At 42.1% G+C, this 24,528-nt stretch overlaps 1 protein-coding gene and 1 non-coding gene across 8 annotated transcripts in view; one reads left to right on the plus strand and one right to left on the minus strand.

Annotated features, from left to right (window-relative positions):
* The first annotated feature begins 263 nt into the window (after window positions 1–263).
* TRNAE-UUC (transfer RNA glutamic acid (anticodon UUC)) lies at window positions 264–336 on the plus strand. Its single transcript has one exon. It is a non-coding gene; the product is annotated as a tRNA-Glu (tRNA).
* A 2,389-nt stretch (window positions 337–2,725) lies between these two features.
* ZNF445 (zinc finger protein 445) overlaps window positions 2,726–24,528 on the minus strand; it is a 42,699-nt gene continuing 20,896 nt past the window's right edge. For 4 of the 7 annotated variants that reach the window (XM_067005652.1, XM_067005648.1, XM_067005649.1 and 1 more), the window contains 6 exons: window positions 14,460–15,024; window positions 11,933–12,101; window positions 11,518–11,594; window positions 11,096–11,222; window positions 10,507–10,617; window positions 2,726–9,617 (listed from right to left, as the gene is read on the minus strand). In XM_067005652.1, the coding sequence (XP_066861753.1) occupies window positions 7,456–9,617; window positions 10,507–10,617; window positions 11,096–11,222; window positions 11,518–11,594; window positions 11,933–12,101; window positions 14,460–14,888 (3,075 nt within the window). In that variant the 5' untranslated portion in view covers window positions 14,889–15,024 and the 3' untranslated portion in view covers window positions 2,726–7,455. Of the gene's footprint in view, window positions 9,618–10,506; window positions 10,618–11,095; window positions 11,223–11,517; window positions 11,595–11,932; window positions 12,102–14,459; window positions 15,147–24,528 lie in introns of all 7 variants that reach the window. The other 3 variants (XM_067005653.1, XM_067005651.1, XM_067005654.1) reach the window with 3 other exon arrangements.

Consider the following 24,528-nt stretch of genomic DNA (forward strand, 5'->3'; position numbering starts at 1 on the left):
GGTGAATTCTACCAAACATTTTTTAAAAAGGACTTCAAAAAAAAAAAAGTATCCAGTGGGGGTGGGGAGGAGGAATTTTTCTCCTGGATTGAATTATAATTGCACTTATTATAATCAATCACTGTATGGTGATGGATAGAAACTAGACTTTTGGTGGTGAGCACAATGTAGTATATACAGAATTATAGTGTTGCACACATGAACCTTATATAACGTTATAAACCAATGCTGCCTCAATTTATTAAAAAAAGATTCCCAGGAATTCCCTGGTGGTCCAGTGGTTAGGACTCTGCACTTTCATTGCCGAGGGCCCAGGTTCGATCCCTGGTCAGGGAACCAAGATCCCACAAGCCACATGCGGCCAAAAAAAAAAACGATTCCCATGAATGAATGATTGCCAGCTCCAACTAATGTGACCAATGATAAGTTAAAAGTCATCCTACGGTTGAAGCTTCATAGCATGTGAATGAAACATTTGAGGACAGGAAAACACCACCTGTTATTGGACATTGGATTACTCTAGTACTAGTGACCAAGGCTTACCAATTGGAACATTCTTCTTCAATCCACCTCATACAATTAAAATCATAGTAGTGGGCTTCCCTGGTGGCATAGTGGTTGAGAGTCTGCCTGCCGATGCAGGGGACATGGGTTCGTGCCCCGGTCTGGGAAGATCCCACATGCCGCAGAGCAGCTGGGCCCGTGAGCCATGGCCGCTGAGCCTGCGCGTCCGGAGCCTGTGCTCTGCAACGGGAGAGGCCACAACAGTGAGAGGCCCACGTACAGCAAAAAAAAAAAAAAAAAAAAATCATAGTAGTAAGACTTACCTAACATAGCTCCTTCTGATGACACTGTAGCCACCATGCTTGCTCTTAGGACTCCAACCAGACTTTCTTCTTATGTATAACTGCTACTTGTTTCTCTGTTTTAACATATAAAAGTTTCTGCTTATGTTCACATTAGACTGCACCTTGGTAGAATGAGCTTCTCAGCTGTGGATCTGATGATAGAAGCTGTGGATCTGATGATAGAACCTTAAATGTATATAATTATTTTAATTGTAAATGGACCAAAAAGAAGGAAAACTTGTGGATTTTCCCAACAACTTTATATTTCTATATGAATAAGATTCATGTGTACAACTAGTATGTGGAAATGTTTGCACTAATCTAAAACTATATTTCTCTTGGGTTGCTGATTTCAATATTTAGTATTGGTTTATGTACATAATGACTCCTTGGACTCTTTCCCACCAAGGGAGAATCTTCCACAGCCATTTTAAATAAACCACAATGATGTATCTGAGGGCAGGCAGTCTGTTTTCTGCTCTCATTCAAATCTAGAATTGCAGAGGGAAAACATCCATACTTAAGACAAATGTTTTCTACCTCTACCCAGTATATTTATCAGATTCTTTGATTCACAGAAATAGTAACCCATCTGTTGAAACAACATTAATAGCCTATGAATCTTAACCAGTAGACCTAGATGCATATTCTCCTTGCCTTACCTAACTCATACAGATTTAATTGTGAACGGCACGAACTGATGTGCTCCCAGGTCATTTGGGCAACAAAGACAGCTCAACCATGAAGTTAAATGGAGGCATCCTTGTCTTTTTAATTGGAAGATTCTTTTCAAATTCAGGGCTACAGGACTTCGCTGTCTGGTTTTCCCTGTGCTCTGTTGGGGATTTATCCAAGTCACTGCTCCATTTGAGGCAAACTGGGATTCTGCTATGTTTTGTTAAAGTCACAAATTTTTTTTAGCTTATTGTCTCTCTGCTTCAAACCTGCCCTCCTATAGTTGTTTTGTGATGACGGGGTTGAATTCCGCAATCCACATCTCTGCTTTGCCCGCTGGTTCCATTAGGTTCTGCAATCAAGGAATGCAAGAGGAAAGCTGCAATGTTCGAGGAGTGTAATAATTAATTTTGTGTGTCAACTTGTCTGAGCCCCTGACATTTGGTCAGATGTTATTCTGGGTATTTCTGTAAGGGTGTTTTTTGGATGAGATTAACATTTAAACTGGTGGACTGTGAGTGAAATAGATTACTCTCCATAATGAGGGCAGGCCTCTTCTAATCAGCCAGAATAGAACAGAAAGACTGGCCAACCCAGGCAAGAAAGAATTCTCCAGCAGACTGCCTTCAGACTTCACCTGCAACCTCAGCTCTTCCAGGTTCTACAGCAAACAGCCTTTGGGTGGAACTGGAACATGGGCTCTCCTGGGTCTCCAACCTGCTGGCCCACTCTGCAGATTTTGGACTTGCCAGCCTCTATAATCATATGAGCCAATTCCTTGTTCTTTCTCTCTTCATATATATTTTTTCTATTGATTGATTCTCCAGAGAATCCTAATACAAGGAGGAAGAGAGGGCTTGTTCCTTCCTGGTTTTTGTGGGCATTGCTTCCTGTTCCCAAAGCTTCTTCACCCCAGGAGTGGCAATTCCTTCTGGTAGCAGCAGAGTCCAGCTTGCAGTTTTGCCTACATGGGGCCCTTCCCCCCGAGTTCAGACACTAGCACCAGCCCAGCAGTGCTCTCCTCCTCATAGGTCTGAGCTCAGTTCCACAGGGGCTCTCTTCCAATGTCTAACCTTTTAACGATTCTAACCGTTTCTCCTTGTTTCTGCTTTGTATCTTGCCCTGTGGAGGCGGGATCAATATGATACCACCACCCCAAACTGGTTCAGATGTTGAAACTATAATGACAACACACACATCAAGAGGTTATGAAAAAGTTTATTATTCATATAATGAGGCTCTGTGGGGAGAGCAGGACAGGTACCAAAGCCAGTTGGTTTGCCTTGATAAAGGAGGGGTGAGTGGCTCTGGTTTTTATTGTGGTTAGGGGTGAGGATTCCAGTGCAACAAAAAAAGGCCAGGATCTGCATAAACTTCCCCTTCAGAGCTGAGAGGGTGTGCTTGGGATTTCTTATCAGCTTGCCCAGATGTGAGGCAAAATGGGGACAGGGCTTGAAAGCTGTCAGTGGTCAAACATCCAAAATGAGGCCAGATTCTATCACAGCTCCTCCAGTCCTGGGTGGTAGCTCCTTCTCACACTTACTTCCTCCATGATAACTTAGCCTTCTCTTTTTGCCTTTATAGTTACTTAGACAGATCTAGTGAACAATTCTTTACAAGTTTTTTGTTAAATTAACTAATATGGTTTCTGGCTCCTGACTAGAACCTGCCGACACAAAACCTCTTCACTCTTCTTAGCTGGGTTAGCATTAACTTAAAAGGTGGGGCATTTGGTATGTAAACCTATTTACTCACCAACCTAAAAAAGTGGAATGGATGACTAGGCATCTTCCATTCACAGGCTCCCACTTCTTCATTAAACTTATAAGGCTACAGCTTCTGGCATCACTTGTTATTTTTAGACAAGGACGAATGAAAGGAAATGGAGCTTATAATTTCCTATAAACTGCAGGCCTTGGGGATCATGTGTCAATACATGGAGAACATTCCCATTCTTTTTAACTGCTGCCCAGTTCTCTATCATAGATGTATCAGACCTGTTTAACCACTCCTTTACTAAGAGCCATCTGTGTTGCTCCTGATTTTTGCAGGTGAGGAACCTGAAGCCTTGAGAGATGTAGTGGCTCGCTCTAAGAAACATCACATAAATGGCAGAGCCAGGATTTCTATAAAATCGTAAAATGGCAGAGCCCATGCTCAAAAATATTTTTATTTTGAGATATTTTAAACAAACAGTTAAAAAAGAACCCACCATTTATCCCATTAAATCAACATGCTGACCCATCTACATCAACTTCTTAAAAGAAATAAAACACAATGGAAGCCTCCATGTACCCTCCGTGATTTTATCAGCAACTCCTGCTCTGGGAAGGCAGAGCATGGCTTTCACACCTCATTCTAACACATGATTTTACACTCTTCACTTCATATAATTTGAATCCACAGGAAATATATTATTGTATAAAACAGTAACACTGTTTACTATATGCCAACAAGGCTTACATGCCAGCCACTATTCTAAGCACTTTACATGCAATAATTCATTAACTGTCCCCCTCCCCCCATCACCCTGTGAGGTTGGCACTACTATCTCATTTTACAGAAAAAGTGAAACACAAGTAAGTTTAAATAATGTGCCCACAGATACACAGTATGTTTAACTTTACATAAATGGTATTTGTAGCTTCCGCAACTTTCTCAGCATCATTTCTGATTCATCTGTGTTGACAGATGTAACTCTAGCTCTTTCATGTTCACTTCCCAAAGTACCAAACAACCCATTTATTTACCCGTTCTTCTGTTGATGGAAAATTAGGCTTCTCCCAGTCTTACTATCTACACAGTGCTGCAATGAACAGTCATATACACATTTCCTTCTTCACATGGAGTTATTCTAGGGTTTATCCAAGAGTAGAATTCTAAGTGGTAGAGTATACACAATTTTACAAGATGTTGCAAATTGCTTGGCACGGTAGTTGTCACAATTTCCACTCCCATGGCCGTGAGTTCCCATGTGCCATACACTTACCACACAATGGCTTTTAAAAATTTGCCAACTTTGTGAGTGCAAGACGGTCCATATCAATTTACATTTCCTGAGCTTTCTTCTCTGCACATGCCTCTGTCTGGGCTGACAATCTCTGTCAGCAAGGGTGAGACTAAACACCTGCCTGAAAGACCTCCTGATACCCACTCCTCTCCATGGAGTCCCAGCCCAACTGGCTCCCGCTAGCCCTAACTTCAGTTCTTCCTAGGAAGCGGCGAGAAGGCGGGGCAGGGCTGGAATATGGGGTATGTTCTCCAGGCCAGGATGGGGTGTGAGGTGAGCACTGATAGCTGGGGCAGTCAAAAACTGTCTGAGCGCCCTATGACTCGGAACCACCCATGGCTGGGCTCCCAATTAGCAGGCGCACTTGTGGGCGGTCTCTAGTCAACATTTCACTCACAGACCCCTTCAAAAACTTCCAATCCTGACTTAGCTGAAATAATAAATCCAGTTCTACATTCCTTAAAAGAGGCAACTCTGTGCAAAATCTACTCTGCCCAGCCAAAGGATAAATAAGCACCCAAACCTGGCTTCCAAAGTACTTAGTCTGGCTGCAGTAGTGGGAATAACTTTTGGAAACCCAGACAACACCTAACAGGCATTAGGAGAGGTGGGACCTGGGGAGAGGGCTTAGAGGCACACAGGTCAGGGAAGGCTGGGACTTATAAGAGTGAGGACCTGGGCCAGCTTGGACAAGAGTGTGGCACTCTGCATGAAGGGGAAGGGAGACAGCACAAGGCAGGTCCGCCCAGGGGCATTCAGGCAAGGGCAATGAAGTTAAACCCAACACTGATTACACCAAAATGTTTAGTAGTTAGCTCCAAGTAGTCAGACTTTTCCTTTTAGCTGATCTGCATTTACTAATATTTCTATAATAATCACATACTACTTATATAATTAAAATTATTTTAAAACTCAGGTTACTGAACAGACTACATCAGCACTATCCCCAAATATTCAAGGCTTACCTCAGTATAGAGGGATTTCTGTTGATTTTTACTCCATTTAGTTTTTAAAATTTGATTTGAATGTTTAAAAATGAATATATATCATTTTATTAAAATGGCAGTAGATGGGGCTTCCCTGGTGGCGCAGTGGTTGAGAATCCGCCTGCCGATGCAGGGGACACGGGTTCATGCCCCGGTCCGGGAAGATCCCACATGCCGCAGAGCAGCTGGGCCCGTGAGCCATGGCTGCTGAGCCTGTGCGTCCGGAGCCTGTGCTCCGCAACGGGAGAGGCCACAACAGTGAGAGGCCCATGTAACGCAAAAAAAAAATTAAATAAATAAAATAAAATAAAATAAAATAAAATGGCAGTAGAAACACCCCTATTGGGGCAGGAACTCTATGAGGTACCAGGTGGCACACAAGGAGTAGGAGGATGAAAAATATAGACAGTAAAGGAGTATTTCTGTGCTTGTAGCATCAACTGACACGGGAGCTGCAGCTCTGTGAAGGCTCTGGTCTAGAGATCAGACCCCTAACCCAGAATCTTAGTAAACCAAGCCTTCTTTTCACCAATCCCAATATCCAGGTAGCATAGCCAGCTACTCTAATTTCACACACAAGGAAATAGATGCTGATGTTCAGTGACTCACTCAAGATCATCCTGCCAAGAAGAGACACACCAAGCCTGGAATGCAGATCTGACAACTCCAAGGCCCTTGCCATGACCCTGGGCCCTCAAGACATGGGACTCTGAATCTGAATTACATTCTATAAGGGTCCAGATTCAGACCACAATAATCCTCAACTCAAGACTGTCCAAAAGCCCCCTGCCTCCCTTTGAGGTAGCCAAGCCCCAGTGAGTACCCACGATGCTCATACGCCTTGGCCCTCCACCTTTCTGGGTTCCTCACTTCCAGCTGGCTCACTCCACTCTGGCTCAGGGGCCTACTTGCCATCCCCTAGAAGACCAGACAAGACCCTACCTCCTGTGAAGGGTCCTATGTAGCATCTAGGGACCTATAGGGCTTCCTCCATGATCTCCTTTGGGTCTTTATTCAAATCTCACCTTCTCAGTTGAGGCCCTCTCTGACCAGCCCATTTAAAATCTCAACCTACCTCCCAATCCAGCATTACCTCTCACTCTACTCTGATTCATTTTGTTCACAACACATATCATCATCCAAAATACTATATATATCTCATTTGTTTATTGTCTGTAAAGATCCAAGATGGCAGACTTTTTTGTTCCACTCACTGCTGGGTCTCTGGCACACACAACAGTACCTGGCATATGAGAGATGCTCAGCACATTTCTGTTTAGCAGATGAACCGCTGCTGCCCATACAGGCCTGTGGGATGGAGATGGCGATGGGGCACTGGTTGAGCTTCATTCTCCAGGTGATCAAGCCCAGTACCCTGTTCTCCACTCGCAGCTGAGACAACTCTACGCCCATGGCAAACATCCAAAGTCAGCTGTGAAGACTGAAGCCACAGCCAGAACTCCCCTGGAGGCATTGGAGAAACTAGTTCTTGCTGCTGCTGGTGCTTTTAAGGTCAAACCGACTAGGCACCATCACAAGCCAAACTCAGAAGGAAACTTAGAATCCAACTGGCCCCTTCCCAACAGCTACAGCCCACCATGCCACGGACATTCTGTTGAACCAAGGGCAATGGTCTCTCCCTTTAGAGTTATAGAAGGAGATCTGCCTGGGGGAGCTCCAGGCCATTGTGCAAAGACCACTCCTAGGGGCCCAAGCTTCCTTCTGAAACACGTCGCTGCTCTTCCCCAGCATGTCATTTTCCAGCAGTATGATGGGGGTGTGTGCCCTGCATTTTTGAATCTTCAGGGTTCTCTGCCACTAGCTTCCAAAATAGAAAGGGCTGGGCCCTCTGTGAAGGTCTGCCCCACACTGCCTACAATCAGGGGTTCTCTAGCAGGGTAGCCAGGACCCCCTCCCCACACTATCAGACCCCAAGCTAATCTCTAGTATGGTTTTTCATATGCCGAGCCAAATTTGAAGACCACCTGAAGGTCTTCCCACACTCTCTGCATTTGAAGGGCCTCTCTCGAGTATGAAATCTCTTGTGGCTAATGAGTTGTGAGCTCTTGTTAAAAGTTTTCCCACACGTGATACATTTGTGGCACTTTCTCCCAGTGGGTATGTCCTGGAGCCCAGTGAGTCTGGAGTTCTGATCACAAGTTTTCTCACAATCTTCAAGAGGCTTCTCCTCACTTGGTTTTAATTCCTGTAAAATCACCCCTGTATCCTGGCGAGAAGACAACCCAGCCACACTGCATTCAGACTGGGCCACTCTGGTGTGTTTTCTCTGATGAATACAGAGAGTATGTCTTCCAATGAAATCTTTCCCACACCACTGACATTTAAATGGTCTCTCTTTCGTGTGGATTCTCTGATGATTAACAAGGCGGTAATTTCTGTCATAAGATTTCCCACACAGATTACATTTATAGCGCTTCTCTCCACTGTGTATTCCCTTATGATCTAAAAGACTTCTTTTACGTGTAAAGCTTTTCCCACATTCTTGGCACCAAAAAGGTTTTGCACCAGTGAGGATTTGTGACTGCAGATTTGGAGCATCTTCACTTTCATGGTACTCATACGGTTTTCCCAAAGAGTGAATCCTCTGATGTCGAGAGAGATTAGAACTCCATCTGAAAGACTTCCCGCACTCCCTGCACTTATAAGGCTTCTCTCTGGTATGAACTCTCTGATGGATAAGGAGGAATGAGTGATTACGGAAGGCTTTACCACACTGGCTGCATTTGTAGGGTTCCTCTGTGGTGTGACTGCTCTGAGGAACCTGGAATGCTCTGTCCTGACTAAACGATGGCACGTCCTCAGGCTTTCTTTCGACAGCATGCTGCCTCTTATGAACGATAAAGGCCGACCTATGAGGAAACTCTTCTGCACATTCGCTGCATCGGTATGGTTTCTCGCCTATGTGAATTCTCTGATGATCAATGAGAGCTTTCTTTCGATTAAAGGTCTTCCCACACTGCTGACACAAAAGAGCTTTCTCCACAGTCGGGGCACTCTGGGGCTGACTGTAGTTGGAGATTTGCCTAAAGTCTTCTCTACATTTGTCTAGATCACAGACCTTCTCTTCCTGGTGCACTCTCATGTGACGAGTGAAGTTTGACCTCCACCTAAATGTTTTCCTACATTTGGTGCATTTATAGGGTTTCTCCTGGGTGTGAATCCTTTGATGTTCAAGAACATATGACTTACAATGGAAGGATTTCCTACACTGGCTGCAGTCAAAGAGTTTCTCCCCACTTTGGTCTCTCAAATGATGATCAAATCCTGAGCCACAAGTGAGAGCTTCTTCATCCTGATTAGAGTCAAGAAATTTCTGCTTAGCATGAGTTTCTTGGTGCAGGCGGTAGGCAGACATGCGTCGGAAAGCTTTGTCACATAAACTGCATTTATAAGGTTTCAACCCAGTGTGAATTTTCTCATGTCGCACACGGTTCGAGCTCCACCTGAAGGCTTTCCCACAGGCCCTACATTTAAACGGCTTCTCTTGAGTGTGAAGTCGCTGATGACATGCAAGATGGGAGCTATGACTGAAAGTCCTCCCACAGTCACTGCACTTATACGATGTCCCCACCACGTGAAGTTTCTGCCCGTGTTGGTGATGAGAACTAAGGCTGAAGTCCTTCCCGTGCACATCCTTTGCCTTCCCTTTCAGTCCAGCATGAATTCTCTGATGTAAGCTAAACCCGCCAATCACGCGTCTAAGCCCTTTCCCATATTCCTTGTAATCACAGTGGTATGAACTCCCTCTGAAGTGTTTGCCATAGCCATGTTTAAGGGACTGCTTTCTTCTGGGTCCTCTCAAACATGTAATATGTTTTAGATGAAGACTATTACTTCTTCCCGATTCTTCACAGTCTTTTCCTGTCCTGTGGCTGGAATTGGTCTCTTCTTTCTTAACTCTCACTTGTATGGGGTTTCCACATTGCTCCTTTAACCTACTCTTCTGTGCAAAAGATTCTCTGAGCCCTGTTCCCTCAGAAACATTTGCTGCACCATGACATCCTGATGGCATAGCTTCTTCTAAAGGTTCATGTTTTAAGATGAACTTGTCGTCTGTTTTCACATGGAGCTCATCTCCTGACACAAATAAAACATAAGAAAATGTACTCTTGGGAGTTCCCTGGTGGCCTAGTGGTTAGGATTCCAGGCTTTCACTGTCATGGCCTGGGTTCAATCCCTGGTCGGGGAACTGAGATCCCACAAGCCACTAGGTGTGGCCAAAAAAAAAAAAAAAAAAGGAAAGAGAATGTTTTCTTTTCCCATACTCGGAACTGCAGAAAGCACCAAGGGACCAAAAAATGTCGTGAACTTAGGTGGTAAGGCTTTTGCCTGACTGCCAATACCTTTACAAAATAGTCAGGGATAAGGCAAAACACGGAAGAGTATTCCAGACAGAAAAGGGAGAGGAGAAACAAGACGGGTACAGCAGCCAGCTGTACACATCCAGGTGAAAAACAAAAAGGGTTGAGAAGGGGGTGTTAAACAGCAAGAGAGGGGAGAGGAATCATGACACAGAGCATGATAGGAACGTCTCCAAGAGCTGAGAGGTGGGGCTCTTAGGAGGACTGGCTGCAAGGGCTAGAGGTCAAGCCTACCACGGGGGAAGGACCAAGCAAAGAGGAGCAGCAGGAGTGGGACAAGGGTTCCTAGGAGCGGGAAGGGGAGAGAAGCACAGGGCTGAGGAGGAGCATCAGTGAATTGACAAGGACAGTGAAGCCCTCCAGTGGGCAAGAGCTGTTAATGAGAGGGTTGCTGGGGAAGGGGCAGGACCAGAAACCAACGTCTAATAGGCCGGTCTGGAGGGGAGAAGCCCAGGCACCCAGTACTTCTTAGCAACACTGCTAACAATCTTCCTTCCAGCAAACAATGGAGTAAGTTCCCCATGATTTACTTAGTATAAAACACCTTAAGAAAGAGGAGAGTAGATGCGGGAGGAGCAAGACCTGGTCAGTTCTCTGGAACTCACCTGCAGGGGCAGCACTTGGACTCCCCTTAGGATGAGCTCCCTGGACATTCAAGCCCCACGGCTCCCTTGCCTCCAACCAGGAGATCAGAGCAGGTTTGGTGAACGGCCCCACTGCAGAAGAGAAGAAAATGGGATGTGAATGGAAGGTAGATGAATCACACAGAACTACTCTCTAGGACCCTCTCAGGCCTGAGCTCCTGGTAGGGAGGAGGAAAAGCCAGGGAGGCAGGTGGAGGAAGTTAGGACAGGAGGCCTAGACAGGAATTTCTGACAGCTCTAGGCAGAGACAAGAGAGGCTGAGAGAAGCCACAGACAAAAGGATTGCTAGCATTCTCCAGAACCACATGACAAGTCAACTGGTTAAATCAGCCAACTTTTTTTTGGATGACTAAATGGACTAGGAACTTGGCACATATGACTTTTAATCTTTATATTAACTCAGCATGACAGGCATTAAGATTAAGTGATTTGGTTAGTAGTTAGAGAGACAGGACCTAAACCCAGGTCAGGCCCCTTTCTATGCACCATAATGAAAACTAAGAAGGCAGAAGTAGAGGTAGGTAGAAGCATGTGGATATCAACGCCTTACCCAAGGAAGCCACGTTCCCATAATTCTCTAGCATCACATCCCTGTACAGGTTCCTCTGAGAAGCGTCCAGCCATCCCCACTCATCCTGGGAAAAGGTCACCTCCACATCCTTGAAAGTCACAGCCTCCTGAAAAAACACGGTCCTATGCCTTAGAGCCAGTCCACAACTCCCAGCTTTTAGGAGGGGGCAGGGGAATGAGGCTGGCTCTGAGTGAGTACAGGATGGATCTGATAAAGGGGAAAGAGAAGATCATCACCCAGCAGAAGAGCTCTGGGCTCCTGGGGGATAATCTGGTCTCTGGGACATGCGTCTCGGGATGTGAGGTCACTGGACAGAAAGACACAGGATGGGGGGAGCTACAGCTACCCCATTAGGCAGCAACAGTGGGACATTAGGAAGGACTGAAGGTCCTGTGGCTCACCTGAGGCTGGACTGTCACCAGGTCTCCTGAGCATCCCTCTCTCTGGGAAAGGGCAGGAACCTGTGCAGCAGGAGGATCTGAAGAAGAAAGAGTCATGAGAGAGGGCAGCCCAGCTCTGGTATCCCACTGAGAAGCCCACTCTTCCCCCCACATGGAGGACTCCTGGGCCCACAGGCAAGTATGGACTGTTTTAAACACCCATTTCACATTTCCCCAGTGTCTGCTGGGGTCAGGAAATGGGGGGTACAATGGGAGGAGAAGCTAGGTAGACATGGGTCACAGGAGAGAAAGGACACAGAGCTCAAGGCCAGGACAGAAGGGATTCTCGTGAGAGGACAGAAGGTGAAAAGACAACATTATAGGAAATTCGGGAAGTGTGGCATAGGCTGGGGTCTTAGAGCCAGGCGGCAAGTACCGGGTTGCCCAGCCAGGAAGTCACGCACTCCTATTTCATAGGGAGGCTGCAGGTGGTCCCCCAGAGCCGAGCCGCTCCTGATAGGTGAAGCAGGGGGCCATATCTGTGCAGCTCGCAGGGCTCCTGTGCCCATCCAATGCACATCTGGGCTCTGGGCAGGGGCTGGGTCCTGGCAAGAAGAAAATGTTGTGAGAGGATCCTTGTGGGAATCAGAAAGCAAACTCACAGAACAAGCCACATGGCCAATCTCTAAAAGGTAGAGGCCCAGGGAACGGTGAGCTGGGCCCTTTATTACCTACAGGCAGAGGGAAAAGGAGGAATAGAAAGCCCAGGGAGGATCCCCTCACCCCTCCACCTCCCTGGGCTCTAATGTGGGCCATGGGGAGACAGGTGGAGCCAGATTCCTGCCTGACATAGGAAAGCAACTGGCAAGTCAGTGACAGCACTGCTGTCAGGCCTCAGGTGCTGCAGGATACCTCCCCACTAGCCCTCAGCCCCCACCCCCAGCCAGGAACTTAGAAATAAGAAAAGAAATTTATCCCTGAGAGTTAAACTGATAATGGTTCACAGCAGAGATGCAGTCATATAACATCTATCAAGTATCCGGCACTGCTCTAGGTAATGATATGCAAAGTGACCTCAAAGAGGCAGGAAGGCTCCCAGACTATAAACCTGACTAAAACAGCAACACCACTAGAGAGACAATGCTAACTGTGAGTGTCAGCTATGGAATCACAGAAGAAGTCTCAGGTGCAAAAACAGGGAGGTGCCCATCCAAGTAGAGACCTGGAGAAAGGCGGTCTCTGTGCTGGGACTTCAAACAGTCCTGGTCTCTGGAGGCAAGGCTATCCCTGATACCATGCAAAAGTGAGTATAGGAAGCTACAGCCAGTGAACTTCAGGTTTTTCTGGTCCTGTGGCCAAGACATTCTCTACACTGATATGGACGAATCTTAGCCTGAGACCATTAAGTACTTCATACCGGGCTATAGACTGAAGAAGATAAAGTGATCACAGCAATTTATCTCCTATTCCAAATCCTACCAAAGGGAGAATAAAGAAACCATAACAATATGGAAGCATAGACAAATGAGTTTAAGGACAAACTTTCTCAGGCCCCTGTTTCTCACATTTTGGTAATTTTGATAAACTATAATTTATATGCATCTTGAGCATTTCTGTTCGTTTTTTAGAATCTGGTAGGCTTTTTTCCAGGCTCTGTTTTTTGTTTTCTAATTTCTCACTAGCTTTCAACCAGGTAGGACCTTTCCGCTCGTTTGGCAATGTTTTCATGGATTTTTAAACCACACACCTAGCTCTTGACTGACTTGAATATACCCAAGCCACAATTTTGTATCTACTACGTACCTTATTTGCTTTAAAAGTTATCTTTAGGTCATTTTGAACAACTCATAGTTTTGGTAAAAACTATAAATGTTCTTTTAGATTTTAAAAAATATTACCCAATGTTGGGCAAAAGGTTTTCTTATTTAATATTTGCTACCATTTATTGCTGGTAGACAATGTTCAGATGTTTTAATTGATTGATCTAATTTTTATATTAAACTTAGGGGAGAAGTATGTCAAATATGTTTCAGAAATCTTAAAAGTAACTTTCATTTATGCATGAATCATACATGTAGAATTACACATACTTTATAAAAGTTTTTAAAAGCCTACAAAAATGATAAATGCTCTTTAAAAAAAAAAAACCTCAAAGGTACGGAGAAGTATTGAGAGGCTGGCCTGAGTGGGGCAGAGGGGCACACAGAGTGCACTTTAACTGACCCACTGCTCTACTGCCTGCACTGGGACTGTCAGCTCTGTTTCCCAGCACCAAGCCTAGGGCTGGGCACATGGTAGGCACTCAAATATGTAACGAACAAATTCTCATTGTTAGATCAGTTTTCCATTTTGTTTTCAATAAACTGAGGCTCTGAAGGTACCACAATGTTGGCAAGAACACCGAGGTTGTGGAATGCAGTCTAAAATTGTGATCTTCCAATTTCCTAGCCCTGGGCTGCCCCTCACCACTCTTCTTCCCCATCTCCCCCACAAAGAACAAATCCTCAAAAGTTTACTAAGAAAGAAGTAACATGGTTTGTGTAGACTGCTCTTCTAGGTCTCAAGATGTACTTAGAAGCCAAGGATCCTGACGCTAATTCTCCCATGTATGAGCAAGAGATACCACCCCCACTTTACAGATCAGTACAAGTCAAGTTAGGTATGTGGAGATGTACTTTATGCACTGTAAGTCAATGTGTCCAAAACCTCATTACTGTTTATGGATACTTGCAGACTCTTTTCTTCCTGGAGCTTATATTCCTCTGGGAAAGAGGGAAGGGCTGCCTGCTAAATGGTCCTTTGCTTAGGGTCGAGTTCTTAGCTGCTCAGGTGCTATGGGAATGAGAAGGGAAGACTTCTCCTGATTTCCTCCATGTTGAAGGTTCAGAGGCCCAACACCCACCCGCAAGAAGGCTCACGAGCAGGCAGAGTTCACTGGGCACCGCACGCTTGCTCACACTCACCCTCCATGGTGTCCCATCGAAGTCCCTCTGTAGCTCCTCCAGCAAGGCCACAACGTCCCCACCACTCTCAGGGTGATGCAGCTGCACCCAGGTCCGAAGCTCCCCTGGCAGGATGCTCAGGAACTGCTCCAGGACCAGCAGCTCCAGGATCTGGGCCTTTGAAAGAACATCTGGCCTCAGCCACCAGCGGCAGAGCTCCCAGAGCCGGCTCAGAGTCTCTAGAGGCCCAGAAGACTCATGGTAGCGAAGCTGTCTGAAGAGCTGGCGGAACAGCTCTTGGCCAGGACGATTGAGTGTCTGTGGTCTGGCAGCTGGCACTGAAGTGTAGCTTTCATCCTCTTCTTCCTTCTTTACCATCTGAAGGCGTCCTCGCTCCCTTGAAGCCTTGGCCTGGGCTGGATGGACAGCATACCACTTGCCTGGAGGCATCACTCCTGTTCACCCAGCAGAGTGCAAGCAAGTCTGCGTTAGTTGGATATATCACTGCTGGGCCCTCGGGAGTATCTTTTCAGCACTGCTGGGGACAATGCCATTTGCTGGGACATCAGAAGTCGCTGGCAAGAGACTGAAATAACGAACATTACTGTTCAGGAGGGATGTGAGAAGGATGGTGCAAGTAGATGCTGTTAGTTAGGATCATCTTTGGATTTCTGAGAAAAGGACTCATGAACATTTGCACAGTGGAGCCTGTCAGGATCAAGCAGACCAGGAAAAGGTATCATATTTGTGGTTACCAGAGGCAGGGGTCGTGGGTACTGGATGAAGGCAGTCAAAGGTACAAACTTCCAGTTATAAGATAAATAAGTACTAGGGATATAGTGTACAACTTGATAAATATAATTAACACTGTTGTACATTATATATAAAAATTGTTAAGAAAGATGAAAATCCTAAGAATTTTCATCAAAAGAAAAATTCTTTTTCTATTTATTTAATTTTGTATCTAAATGAGATAACAGACGTTCACTAAACTTACTGTGATAATCGTTTCATGATGTATGTAAGTCAAATCATTATGCTGTCTGCACTAAACTTATACAGTGCTATATACCAATTATATCTCAAAAAAACTAGAAGAAATTTTTTTTTTACTTTAAAAAAAAATCAGTGGCATTTCTACATAGTAAAAATGAACAAACCAAAAATAAAATTAAGAAAACAATTCCATCTACAATCACATGAAAAAGAATAAAATACTTAGGTATGACTTTAACAAAACTTATTCTATGAAAACTACAAAACATTGTTAGAGGAAATTAAAAGTTTAAATAAATAGAAAGACATTCGTTGTTCACAGATCAGAAGACAAAACACTGTTAAGATGACAATACTGTCCAAATTTATCCAAAGATTCAAAAAAATCCCTATCAGAATCCCAGCTGGCTTCTTTGTAGAAATTGAAAAACTGATCCTAACATATGGAAACTCAAGAGACCCACATAATACACAACACAATCTTGAAAAAGAATAAGTTGGAAGAGAGGGAAGAGATCAAAATGGCAGAGTAAAAAAAAAAAAAAAATAGATGGCAGAGTAGGAGGACAATGAGCTCACATCCCCACGAACACATCAAAAATACATCTATGGGAGTTCCCTGGTGGTCCAGTGGCTAAGACTCTGTCCTCCCAATGCAGGGGGCCCAGGTTCAACCCCTGGTCAGGGAACTAGGTACCACCTGCTGCAACCAAGAGTTTGCATGCTGCAACTAAAAGATCCCACATGCCACAACCGAAGATCCCACACGAGGCAATTAAGACCTGGTGCAGCCAAATAAATAAATAAATAAATTTTTAAAAAACACATCTACACGTGGAGCAATTCTCACTAAAAACAAGCTGGAGATGCACAGAAAAACTCTTCTACAATCAGGACTACAAAGAAAGATCCACAAGGAGTAGGGCAGGAAGGGAGGAGAAGAAATTATGTTGGGACCTAAGCCGACAGGAGGGGACACAGAAGAGGGCGATAATCATGGGCTCACAGATTCTCACTGGGGAATGAGGGGTTCAAACCACATATTGGGCACCCCAGATCTGGAGTCCAACACCAGGAAGAAGAGTCCCCTTGGCTGCTTTGAAAACCAGTGGGACTTACAGGAGGGCTCCACTGATGAACAGCATGCACAAACTTGCCTACTCCTGGAAACAAAGTAAAGGAAGCAGACTGAAACCACCCGGGGCACTGGCTGGTTTCCTGTGACCACCCCAGCATGTGACCTGGCCCACAGCAAGCACCCACTCCAGTCCCTCTAACTCTGACGCAGCTCCCCACTAGGGTGAAGGCTGCCATTGCTACAGAGAGTGCACACTTGGGCAACAGACCTGACACTGCATCTGAGGGTGGCTATTGCTGGAGATGCAAAGGCAGCAGACTGGGCAAGGGTGGCAAGGGTGCCAGTCCTGGAAGGGAGGAGAGCACATACTTAGAAGAAACAGAACTGGCTTGGACCCGACCCTCAGGGCTTTTGTTCCAGCAACTTGAGACACACCCCTGCTCCCAACAGGGTGGTGTTGGCTACTGAGCACAGGAGAAGCTCTGGCTCACACCTGGCTCTAGCTCTAACCCCGCCATCTCCAGCCCCACCTCCCACTAAGGTGAGAGCTGTGAGCACACCCTGGGGGAAGCTGTGACTCATGTTCATGTCCGATCTAGCTCTCGCACCAAAGCCACTGGGCTCACACAGATTGTATAGGAATGCTCTCACGCAAGGACACCCCATCAAGATTGGGACAGGTAACTTGTTTCACCTAATTTCACAGAAACACAGAAAGTTAAGTAAAATGAGAAGACAGAAGAGTCTGTCTTACATGAAAGAACCAGAGAAATCCCCTGAAAAAAAAAAAACTAATGAAAGAGAAATAATTAATTTACCAGATAGAGAGTTCTAAGCATCAGTAATAAGAATGCTAACTAAATTAGGGAAAAAAATATATAAACACAGTGAGAATTTTAAAAAAAGAACTAGAAAATGTACAAAAGAACCAGTCAGAAATGAAAAATACAATAACTGAAATGAAAAACACACTAGAAGGAATTAACAGCAGACTAGCTGATAGAAAAGAATGCACAAGTGATCTGGAAGGTAGAATAACAGAAATCACCCAATCAGAACAGCAAAGAAAAAAACAGATTTTTTTTTTTTAAATGAGAACAGTTTTAGAGACTTCTGAAACAATATCAAGCATATCAACATTCACATTATAGGGGTTCCAGGAGAAAAGACAGAGAAAAGGATTGAAAAGGTAACTGATGAAATTATGGCTGAAAACTTCCCGAACCTGAAGAAGGAAGCAGATATCCAGGTATAGGAAGTTCAGAGAGTCCCAAACAAGATGAACCCAAAGAGACCCACATCAAGAAATGTTACAATTAAAATGGCAAAAATGAAGGATAAAGAGAGAATTCTAAGAGCAGCAAGAGAAAAACAAAGAGTCATATATACAGGAACCCCTATAAGGCTATCAGCAGATTTTTATGCAGAAACTTTGCATGCCAGAAGGGAGTGGCATGATATATTTACAGTGTTAAAGGGGAAAAACCTACAACCTAGTGCACTTTAACCAACAAGGTTATCATTCAGAATTGATGGAAAGATAAAGAACTTCTCAGATAAGCAAAAAACTAAGAGTTTATCAATACTAAACAGGCCCTAAAAGAAATGTTAAAGAGTCTTCTCTAAGTGGAAAAGAACAGGCTACAATAAAAAGTAAAAATTTATAGGAAAGGGGACTTCCCTGGTGGTGCAGTGGTTAAGAATCCACCTGCCAATTCAAGGGACACAGGTTTGAGCTCTGGTCCGAGAAGATCCCACATGCCGCAGAGCAACTAAGCCCGTGCGCCACAATTACTGAGCCTGAGCTCTAGAGCCCATGAACCACAACTACTGAGCCTACGTGCTACAACTACTGAAGCCCGCACGCCTAGAGCCTGTGCTCCACAACAAGAGAAGTTACAGCAATGAGAAGCCTGGGCACTGCAACAAAGAGTAGCCCCCACTCGCCACAACTAGAGAAAGCCCATGCACAGCAACGAAGACCCAATGCAGCCAAAAATAAATAAATTAAATAAATAAAAATTTTTTAAAATCTATAGGAAAGCAAAAACCCCACTAGTAAAGGCAAATATATAGTAAAGGCTGAGAATCAACCACTTAAATAAGCTAGCACAAAAATTAAAAGACAAAAATTGTAAAATGAACTGTAACTACAGTAAACAGTTAAGGGAGAAACATGAAGATGTAAAATATGAAATCAAAAACAATGTGGGGGAGGGGAATGAAAAATATAAATTGTTTAGAATGTATTTTGAACTTAAGTATTATCAGTTTAAAACAAGTAAATATACTTACAGGTCAACATATATGAACACCATGATAACCACAAATCAATAACCTATAATAGATATATAAAAACTAGAGAGAAAGGAACACAAGAATACTACTAAAGAAAATCATCAAACCACAAGGAAAGAAATGAACAGAAGAACAAAGAAGAACTACAAAAAAAAGTAACAAAATGGCAAAAAGTACATATTATCAATAATCACTTTAAATGTCAATGGACTAAATGCGCCAATCGAAAGACAAAAGGTGGCTAATTGAATATAAAAACAAGATCCATCTATATGCTGCCTATAAGAGACTCACTTCAGAGCTAAAGACACACACAGACTGAAAATGAAGGGATGGAAAAAGATATTTCAAGCAAGTGGAGACGATAAGAAAGCTGAGGCAGCTACACTCATATCAGACAAAGTAGACTTTAAAACAATGTCTATAACAAAAGAAAAAGATGGACATTACACAATAATAAAGAAATCAATACAAGAAGAAGATATATGGGAATTCCCTGGCAGTCCAGTGGTTAGGACTTTCACTGCTGAGGGCGCAGGTTCAATCCCTGGTCAGGGAACTACAATCACGCAAGCCACACAGCGCAGCCAAAAAAAAAAAAAAAAGAGGATATAACGTTTGTTAACATATATATACCCAATATATGAGCACCTAAATACAAAAAGCAAATATTAACAGACATACAGAGAGAAATTGACAGTAATACAGTAGGGGACTTTAACACCCCACTTACATGAATGGGCAGATCATCCAGACATAAAATCAACAGAGTGGTATTAAATGACACATTAGACCAATTGGACTTAATAGATATCTATAGTACATTCCATCAAAACCAACACTACACATTCAAGTACACATGGAACATTCTCCAGGATAGATCACATGCTAAGCCACAAAACACTCTTAACAAATCTTAACAAATTTAAGGACAGAAAATATATCTCAAGTATTTTTTCCAATCACAATGATATGAAACTAGAAATAAATTACAAGAAGAAAAATGGGAAAAATACAAACATGTGGAGACTAAGTATGCTACTAAAAAACCAATGGGTCAAAGAAAAAATCAAAGAGGACATCTGAAAGTACCTTGAGACAAATAAAAATAAAAACACAACTTTCTGAAATCTATGAGACACAGATAAAGCAGTTGTTTATAGCAGTACAGGCCTATCTCAAGAAACAAGAAAAATCTCAAATAAACAACCAAACTTACCATCTAAAGGAATTAGAAAAAGAAGAACAAATGAAGCCCAAAGTCAGCAGAAGGAAAGAAATAATAATAATAATAAAGATCAGAAAGGAAATAAAATTGAGATTTAAAAAAACATAAAAGATCAATAAAATTAAGAACTGTCTGAGTTTTTTTTTGAAAAGATAAACAAAACTGGTAAACCTTTAACAAGGCTCTTCAACAAAAAAAGGGAAAAGACTAAAAAAAAAAAAAAAAGAAAATAATAAATGAAAGAGGAGAAACTACAACCGATATCAAAGAGATGCAAAAAAGTCCTAAGAGAATATTACAAAAAGTTACATGCCAACAAATTGGACAACCTAGAAGAAATGGATAAACTTCTAGAAACCTACACTCTTCCAAGGCTGAATTATAAACAGACAATCTGAACAAACCAATAGCTAATAGAGAAATTAAATTAGAAATCAAAAAACTCCCAGCAAACAAAATCTCGGGACTGGATGACTTCACAGGGGAATTTTACCAAACATATAAAGAAGAGCTAATACCTATTCTTCTCAAACTTTTGAAGAGGAGGGAACACTCCCAAATTCATTGTACAATGCCAACATTACCCTGATACCAAAACCAGACAAAGACACTAGCAAAAAAGGAAAATTACAGGCCAGTATCTCTGATGAACCTAGACACAAAAATCCTCAACAAAATATTAGCAAACCAAATTCAACAATATATAAAAAGGATCACACACCATGATCAAATGGTATTTATTCCAGGGATGCAAGGATGGCTCAACATCCGTAAATCAATCAGTGAGATACACCACATTAACAAAATAAAGAAAAAAACCACATGATCTCAATAGATGCAGAAACAGCATCTGACAAAATTTAAATCCATTCATGATAAAAATTCTCTTCAAAGTTGGCTTACAGGGAAATATCTCAACATAACAAAGGCCATTTATGACATACCCACAGCTAACACCATATGACGAAAAGCTGAAAGTTTTTCCTTGAAAATCAGGAACAAGACAAGGATGCCCATTCTCGCCACTTTTACTTAACATAGTAATGGAAATCCTAGCCACAGTAATCAGACAAGAAAAAGAAATAAAAGGCAGCCAAACTGGAAGGGAAGAAGTAAAAATGTCCCTATTTGCAGATGACATAATACTATATATAGAAAACCCTAAAGTCTCCAAAGTTTCCACCAAAAAACTGTTAGCCTAAATGAATTCAGTAAATTTGCAGGATACAAGGTTAATATACACAAATCTATTGCTTTTCTATATACTTGTAACGAAGAATCAGAAAGAAAATACAAGAAAACAACCTTATTTAAAATTGCATCAAAAGGAATAAAATACCTAGGAATAAACTTATCCAAGGAGGTAAAAGACCTATATACTCTGAAAAATAAAAAACATTATTGAGGGACTGCCCTGGTGGTGCAGTGATTAAGAATCCGCCTGCCAATGCAGGTGACATGGGTTCAAGCCCTGGTCCGGGAAGATCCCACATGCCACAGCAACTAAGCCCATGCGCCACAACAAAAGAAGTCGCTGCAATGAGAAGCCTGTGCACCGCAACAAAGAGTAGCCCCCACTCACCACAACTAGAGAAAGCCTGCACACAGCAACAAAGACCCAACACAGCCAGTAAATTAATTAATTAATTAATTTTAAAAAAACATTATTGAAGAGAACTGAAGATGAAACAAATAAATGGAAAGAAATGCTGTGGTAATGGATTGGAAGAATTAATATTGTTAAAATGTCCATACTACCTAAAGCAAGCTACAGATTTAATGCAATCCCTATCAAAAAACCCACAGCATTTTTCAGAGAACTAAAACAAATAATCCTAAAATTTATATGAAACCACAGAAGACCCCAAATAGCTAAGGTGATCTTGAGAAAAAACAAGAAAGCTGGAGATATGCTCCTTAAGACTACACTACAAAGCTACAGTAATCAAAACAGTATGGTGCTGTACATGTGTGTGCGCACACACACACACACATACAAGACACATAAATCAATGAAACAGAATACAGAGTGCAGAAATAAACCCACAGAGTGCAGAAATAAACCCACACATTTATGATCAAATAATCTACAGCAAAGGAGGCAAGAATATACAATGTAAAAAAAGACAGTCTCTTCAATAAGTGGTGCTGGGAAAACTGGACAGCTACATGTAAAAGAATGAAAATTAGAACATTTTCTCACACCATACACAATAATAAACTCAAAATGAAGTAAAGAGTAAACTCAAAATGGATTAAAGACCTAAATGTAACATCAGAAACCATAAAACTCCTAGAAGAAAACATAGAAAGAACACTCTTTGACATAAATCATTGCAATATTTCTTTGGATCTGTCTCCTACGGCAAAGGAAACAAAAGCAAAAATAAACAAATGGTACCTAATTAAACACAGACGCTTTTACACAGCAAAGGAAACCACAGACAAAATGAAGAGAATCTACTGAATAGAAGAAAATATTTGCAAACAATATTACCGATAAAGGGTTAAAATCCAAAATATATAAACAGCTCACACAACTCAATGTCAAAAAAACAAACAACCAAACTAAAAAATGGGCAGAAACCTGAATAGGCGTTTTTCCAAAGAAGACATATAGACAGCCAACAGGCACATGAAAAGATGTTCAACATTGCTAATCATCAGAAAAATGCAAATCAAAGCCACAATGAGATATCACCTCACATGTCAGAATGGTTATTATCAAAAAGATCACAAATAACAAATGTTGGTGAGGATGTGGAACCCTAGTACACTGTTAGTGGGAATGTAAATTTGTGCAGCCACCATGGAAAACAGCATGGAGATTCTTAAAAAAACTAAAAATAGAACCATCATATAATCCAGCAATTCCACTCCTGGGTATATACCCAAAGAAAACAAAAACACTAATTTGAAAAGATACATGCACCCCAGCGCTCTTAACAGCATTATGTACAATAGCCAAGACATGGAAGCAACCTAAGTGTCCATCAACAAATGAATGGATAAAGAAGATGTGGAATATTGCTCAGCCATAAATAAGAAAGAAATTTTGCCATTTGCAACATGGATGGAACTGGAGGGTATTATGCTTAGTGAAATAAATCAGAAAAAGAAAGACAAATACTGTATGTTATCACTTAAATATGCAATCTAAAAAATGAAACAGGGACTTCCCTGGCAGTCCAGTGGTTAAGACTCCGAGCTTCCAATGCAGGGGGTGTGGGTTTGATCCCTGGTCAGGGAACCAAGATCCCACATGCCATGTGGTGTGGCCAAATAAATAAATAAAAATTTAAAATGAAACAAAACAAATGAATATAACAAAACAGAAACAGAGAAAAAATTTGTGGTTACCAATGGGGAGAGGGAAGGGAGGAGGGGCACAAGAGATGTAGAGGATTAAGAGGTACAAACTACTATGCATGAAATAAATAAGCTACAAGCATATATTGTCCAGCACAGGGACTACAGCAATATTTTATAATAACTTTGAGTGAGTATAATCTATTAAAATATTGAATCACTAAAACTAAAAAGCGTAAGCTGGGAGAAGAGATATCATAACTTACTTTATAAAAAAGCAGCAGTCATCAAGACAGTGTGGTGCTGGCATGAGGACAGACATACAGATCAATGAAACAGAATTAAGAGTCCAAAAATTGTCTATGGTCAATTTATTTTTAACGAGTGTGCCAAGACCACTCAAAGGGAGGAAGAATAGTCTTTTCAACAAGTGGTACTTGGACAACTATATGTCTACATGAATAAGAATGAAGTTGAACCCCTACATAATACAATATACAAAAATTAACTCAAAAGGGATCAAAGATCCAAATGTAAGAAGTTAAAACTATAATATTCTTATCATAAAATGTAAGTGTAATACTTTGTGACAATGGATTAGTCAATGGATTCTACCAAATGCATACCACATGCAAAAAAATAAAAAATAGATAAATTGGACCTCACCTAAATTAAAACTCTTGTGCTTCAAAGGTCACATGAAAAAGTGAAAAGACAACCCACAGAGAGGGAAAAAAAAATTTACAAATCACGTATCTTATAAGGGACTTGTCACTAGAAAATATAAATAACTTACAATTCAATAATAAAAAGATAACACAATTAAAATTAAACAAAGCATCTTAAAAGACATTTCTCCAAAGAAAATATAAAGATGGTTGAAAAACACATAGGATCCTCAACAACATTAGTCATCAGGGAAAAGCAGATCAACACCACAATAAGATACCACTTCACATCTACTAGGATGGCTAGAATCAAACAGTCAGAAAATAACATATGTTGGTAAGGATGTAGCGATCAATACTGGAACACTCATACGCTGCTGGCGCAAATGTAAATTGTGCAGCCACACTGGAAAACATGTCAGGCATCATTAAGTTAAACATACAGTTACTATTTGCAACTCCATTCCTAGACAGATGGATACAGCCATCCTTCAGTACTTGCAAGGGATCACA

The sequence above is a fragment of the Kogia breviceps genome, chromosome 10, assembly GCF_026419965.1.
Source record: "Kogia breviceps isolate mKogBre1 chromosome 10, mKogBre1 haplotype 1, whole genome shotgun sequence".
Taxonomy (NCBI): domain Eukaryota; kingdom Metazoa; phylum Chordata; class Mammalia; order Artiodactyla; family Physeteridae; genus Kogia; species Kogia breviceps.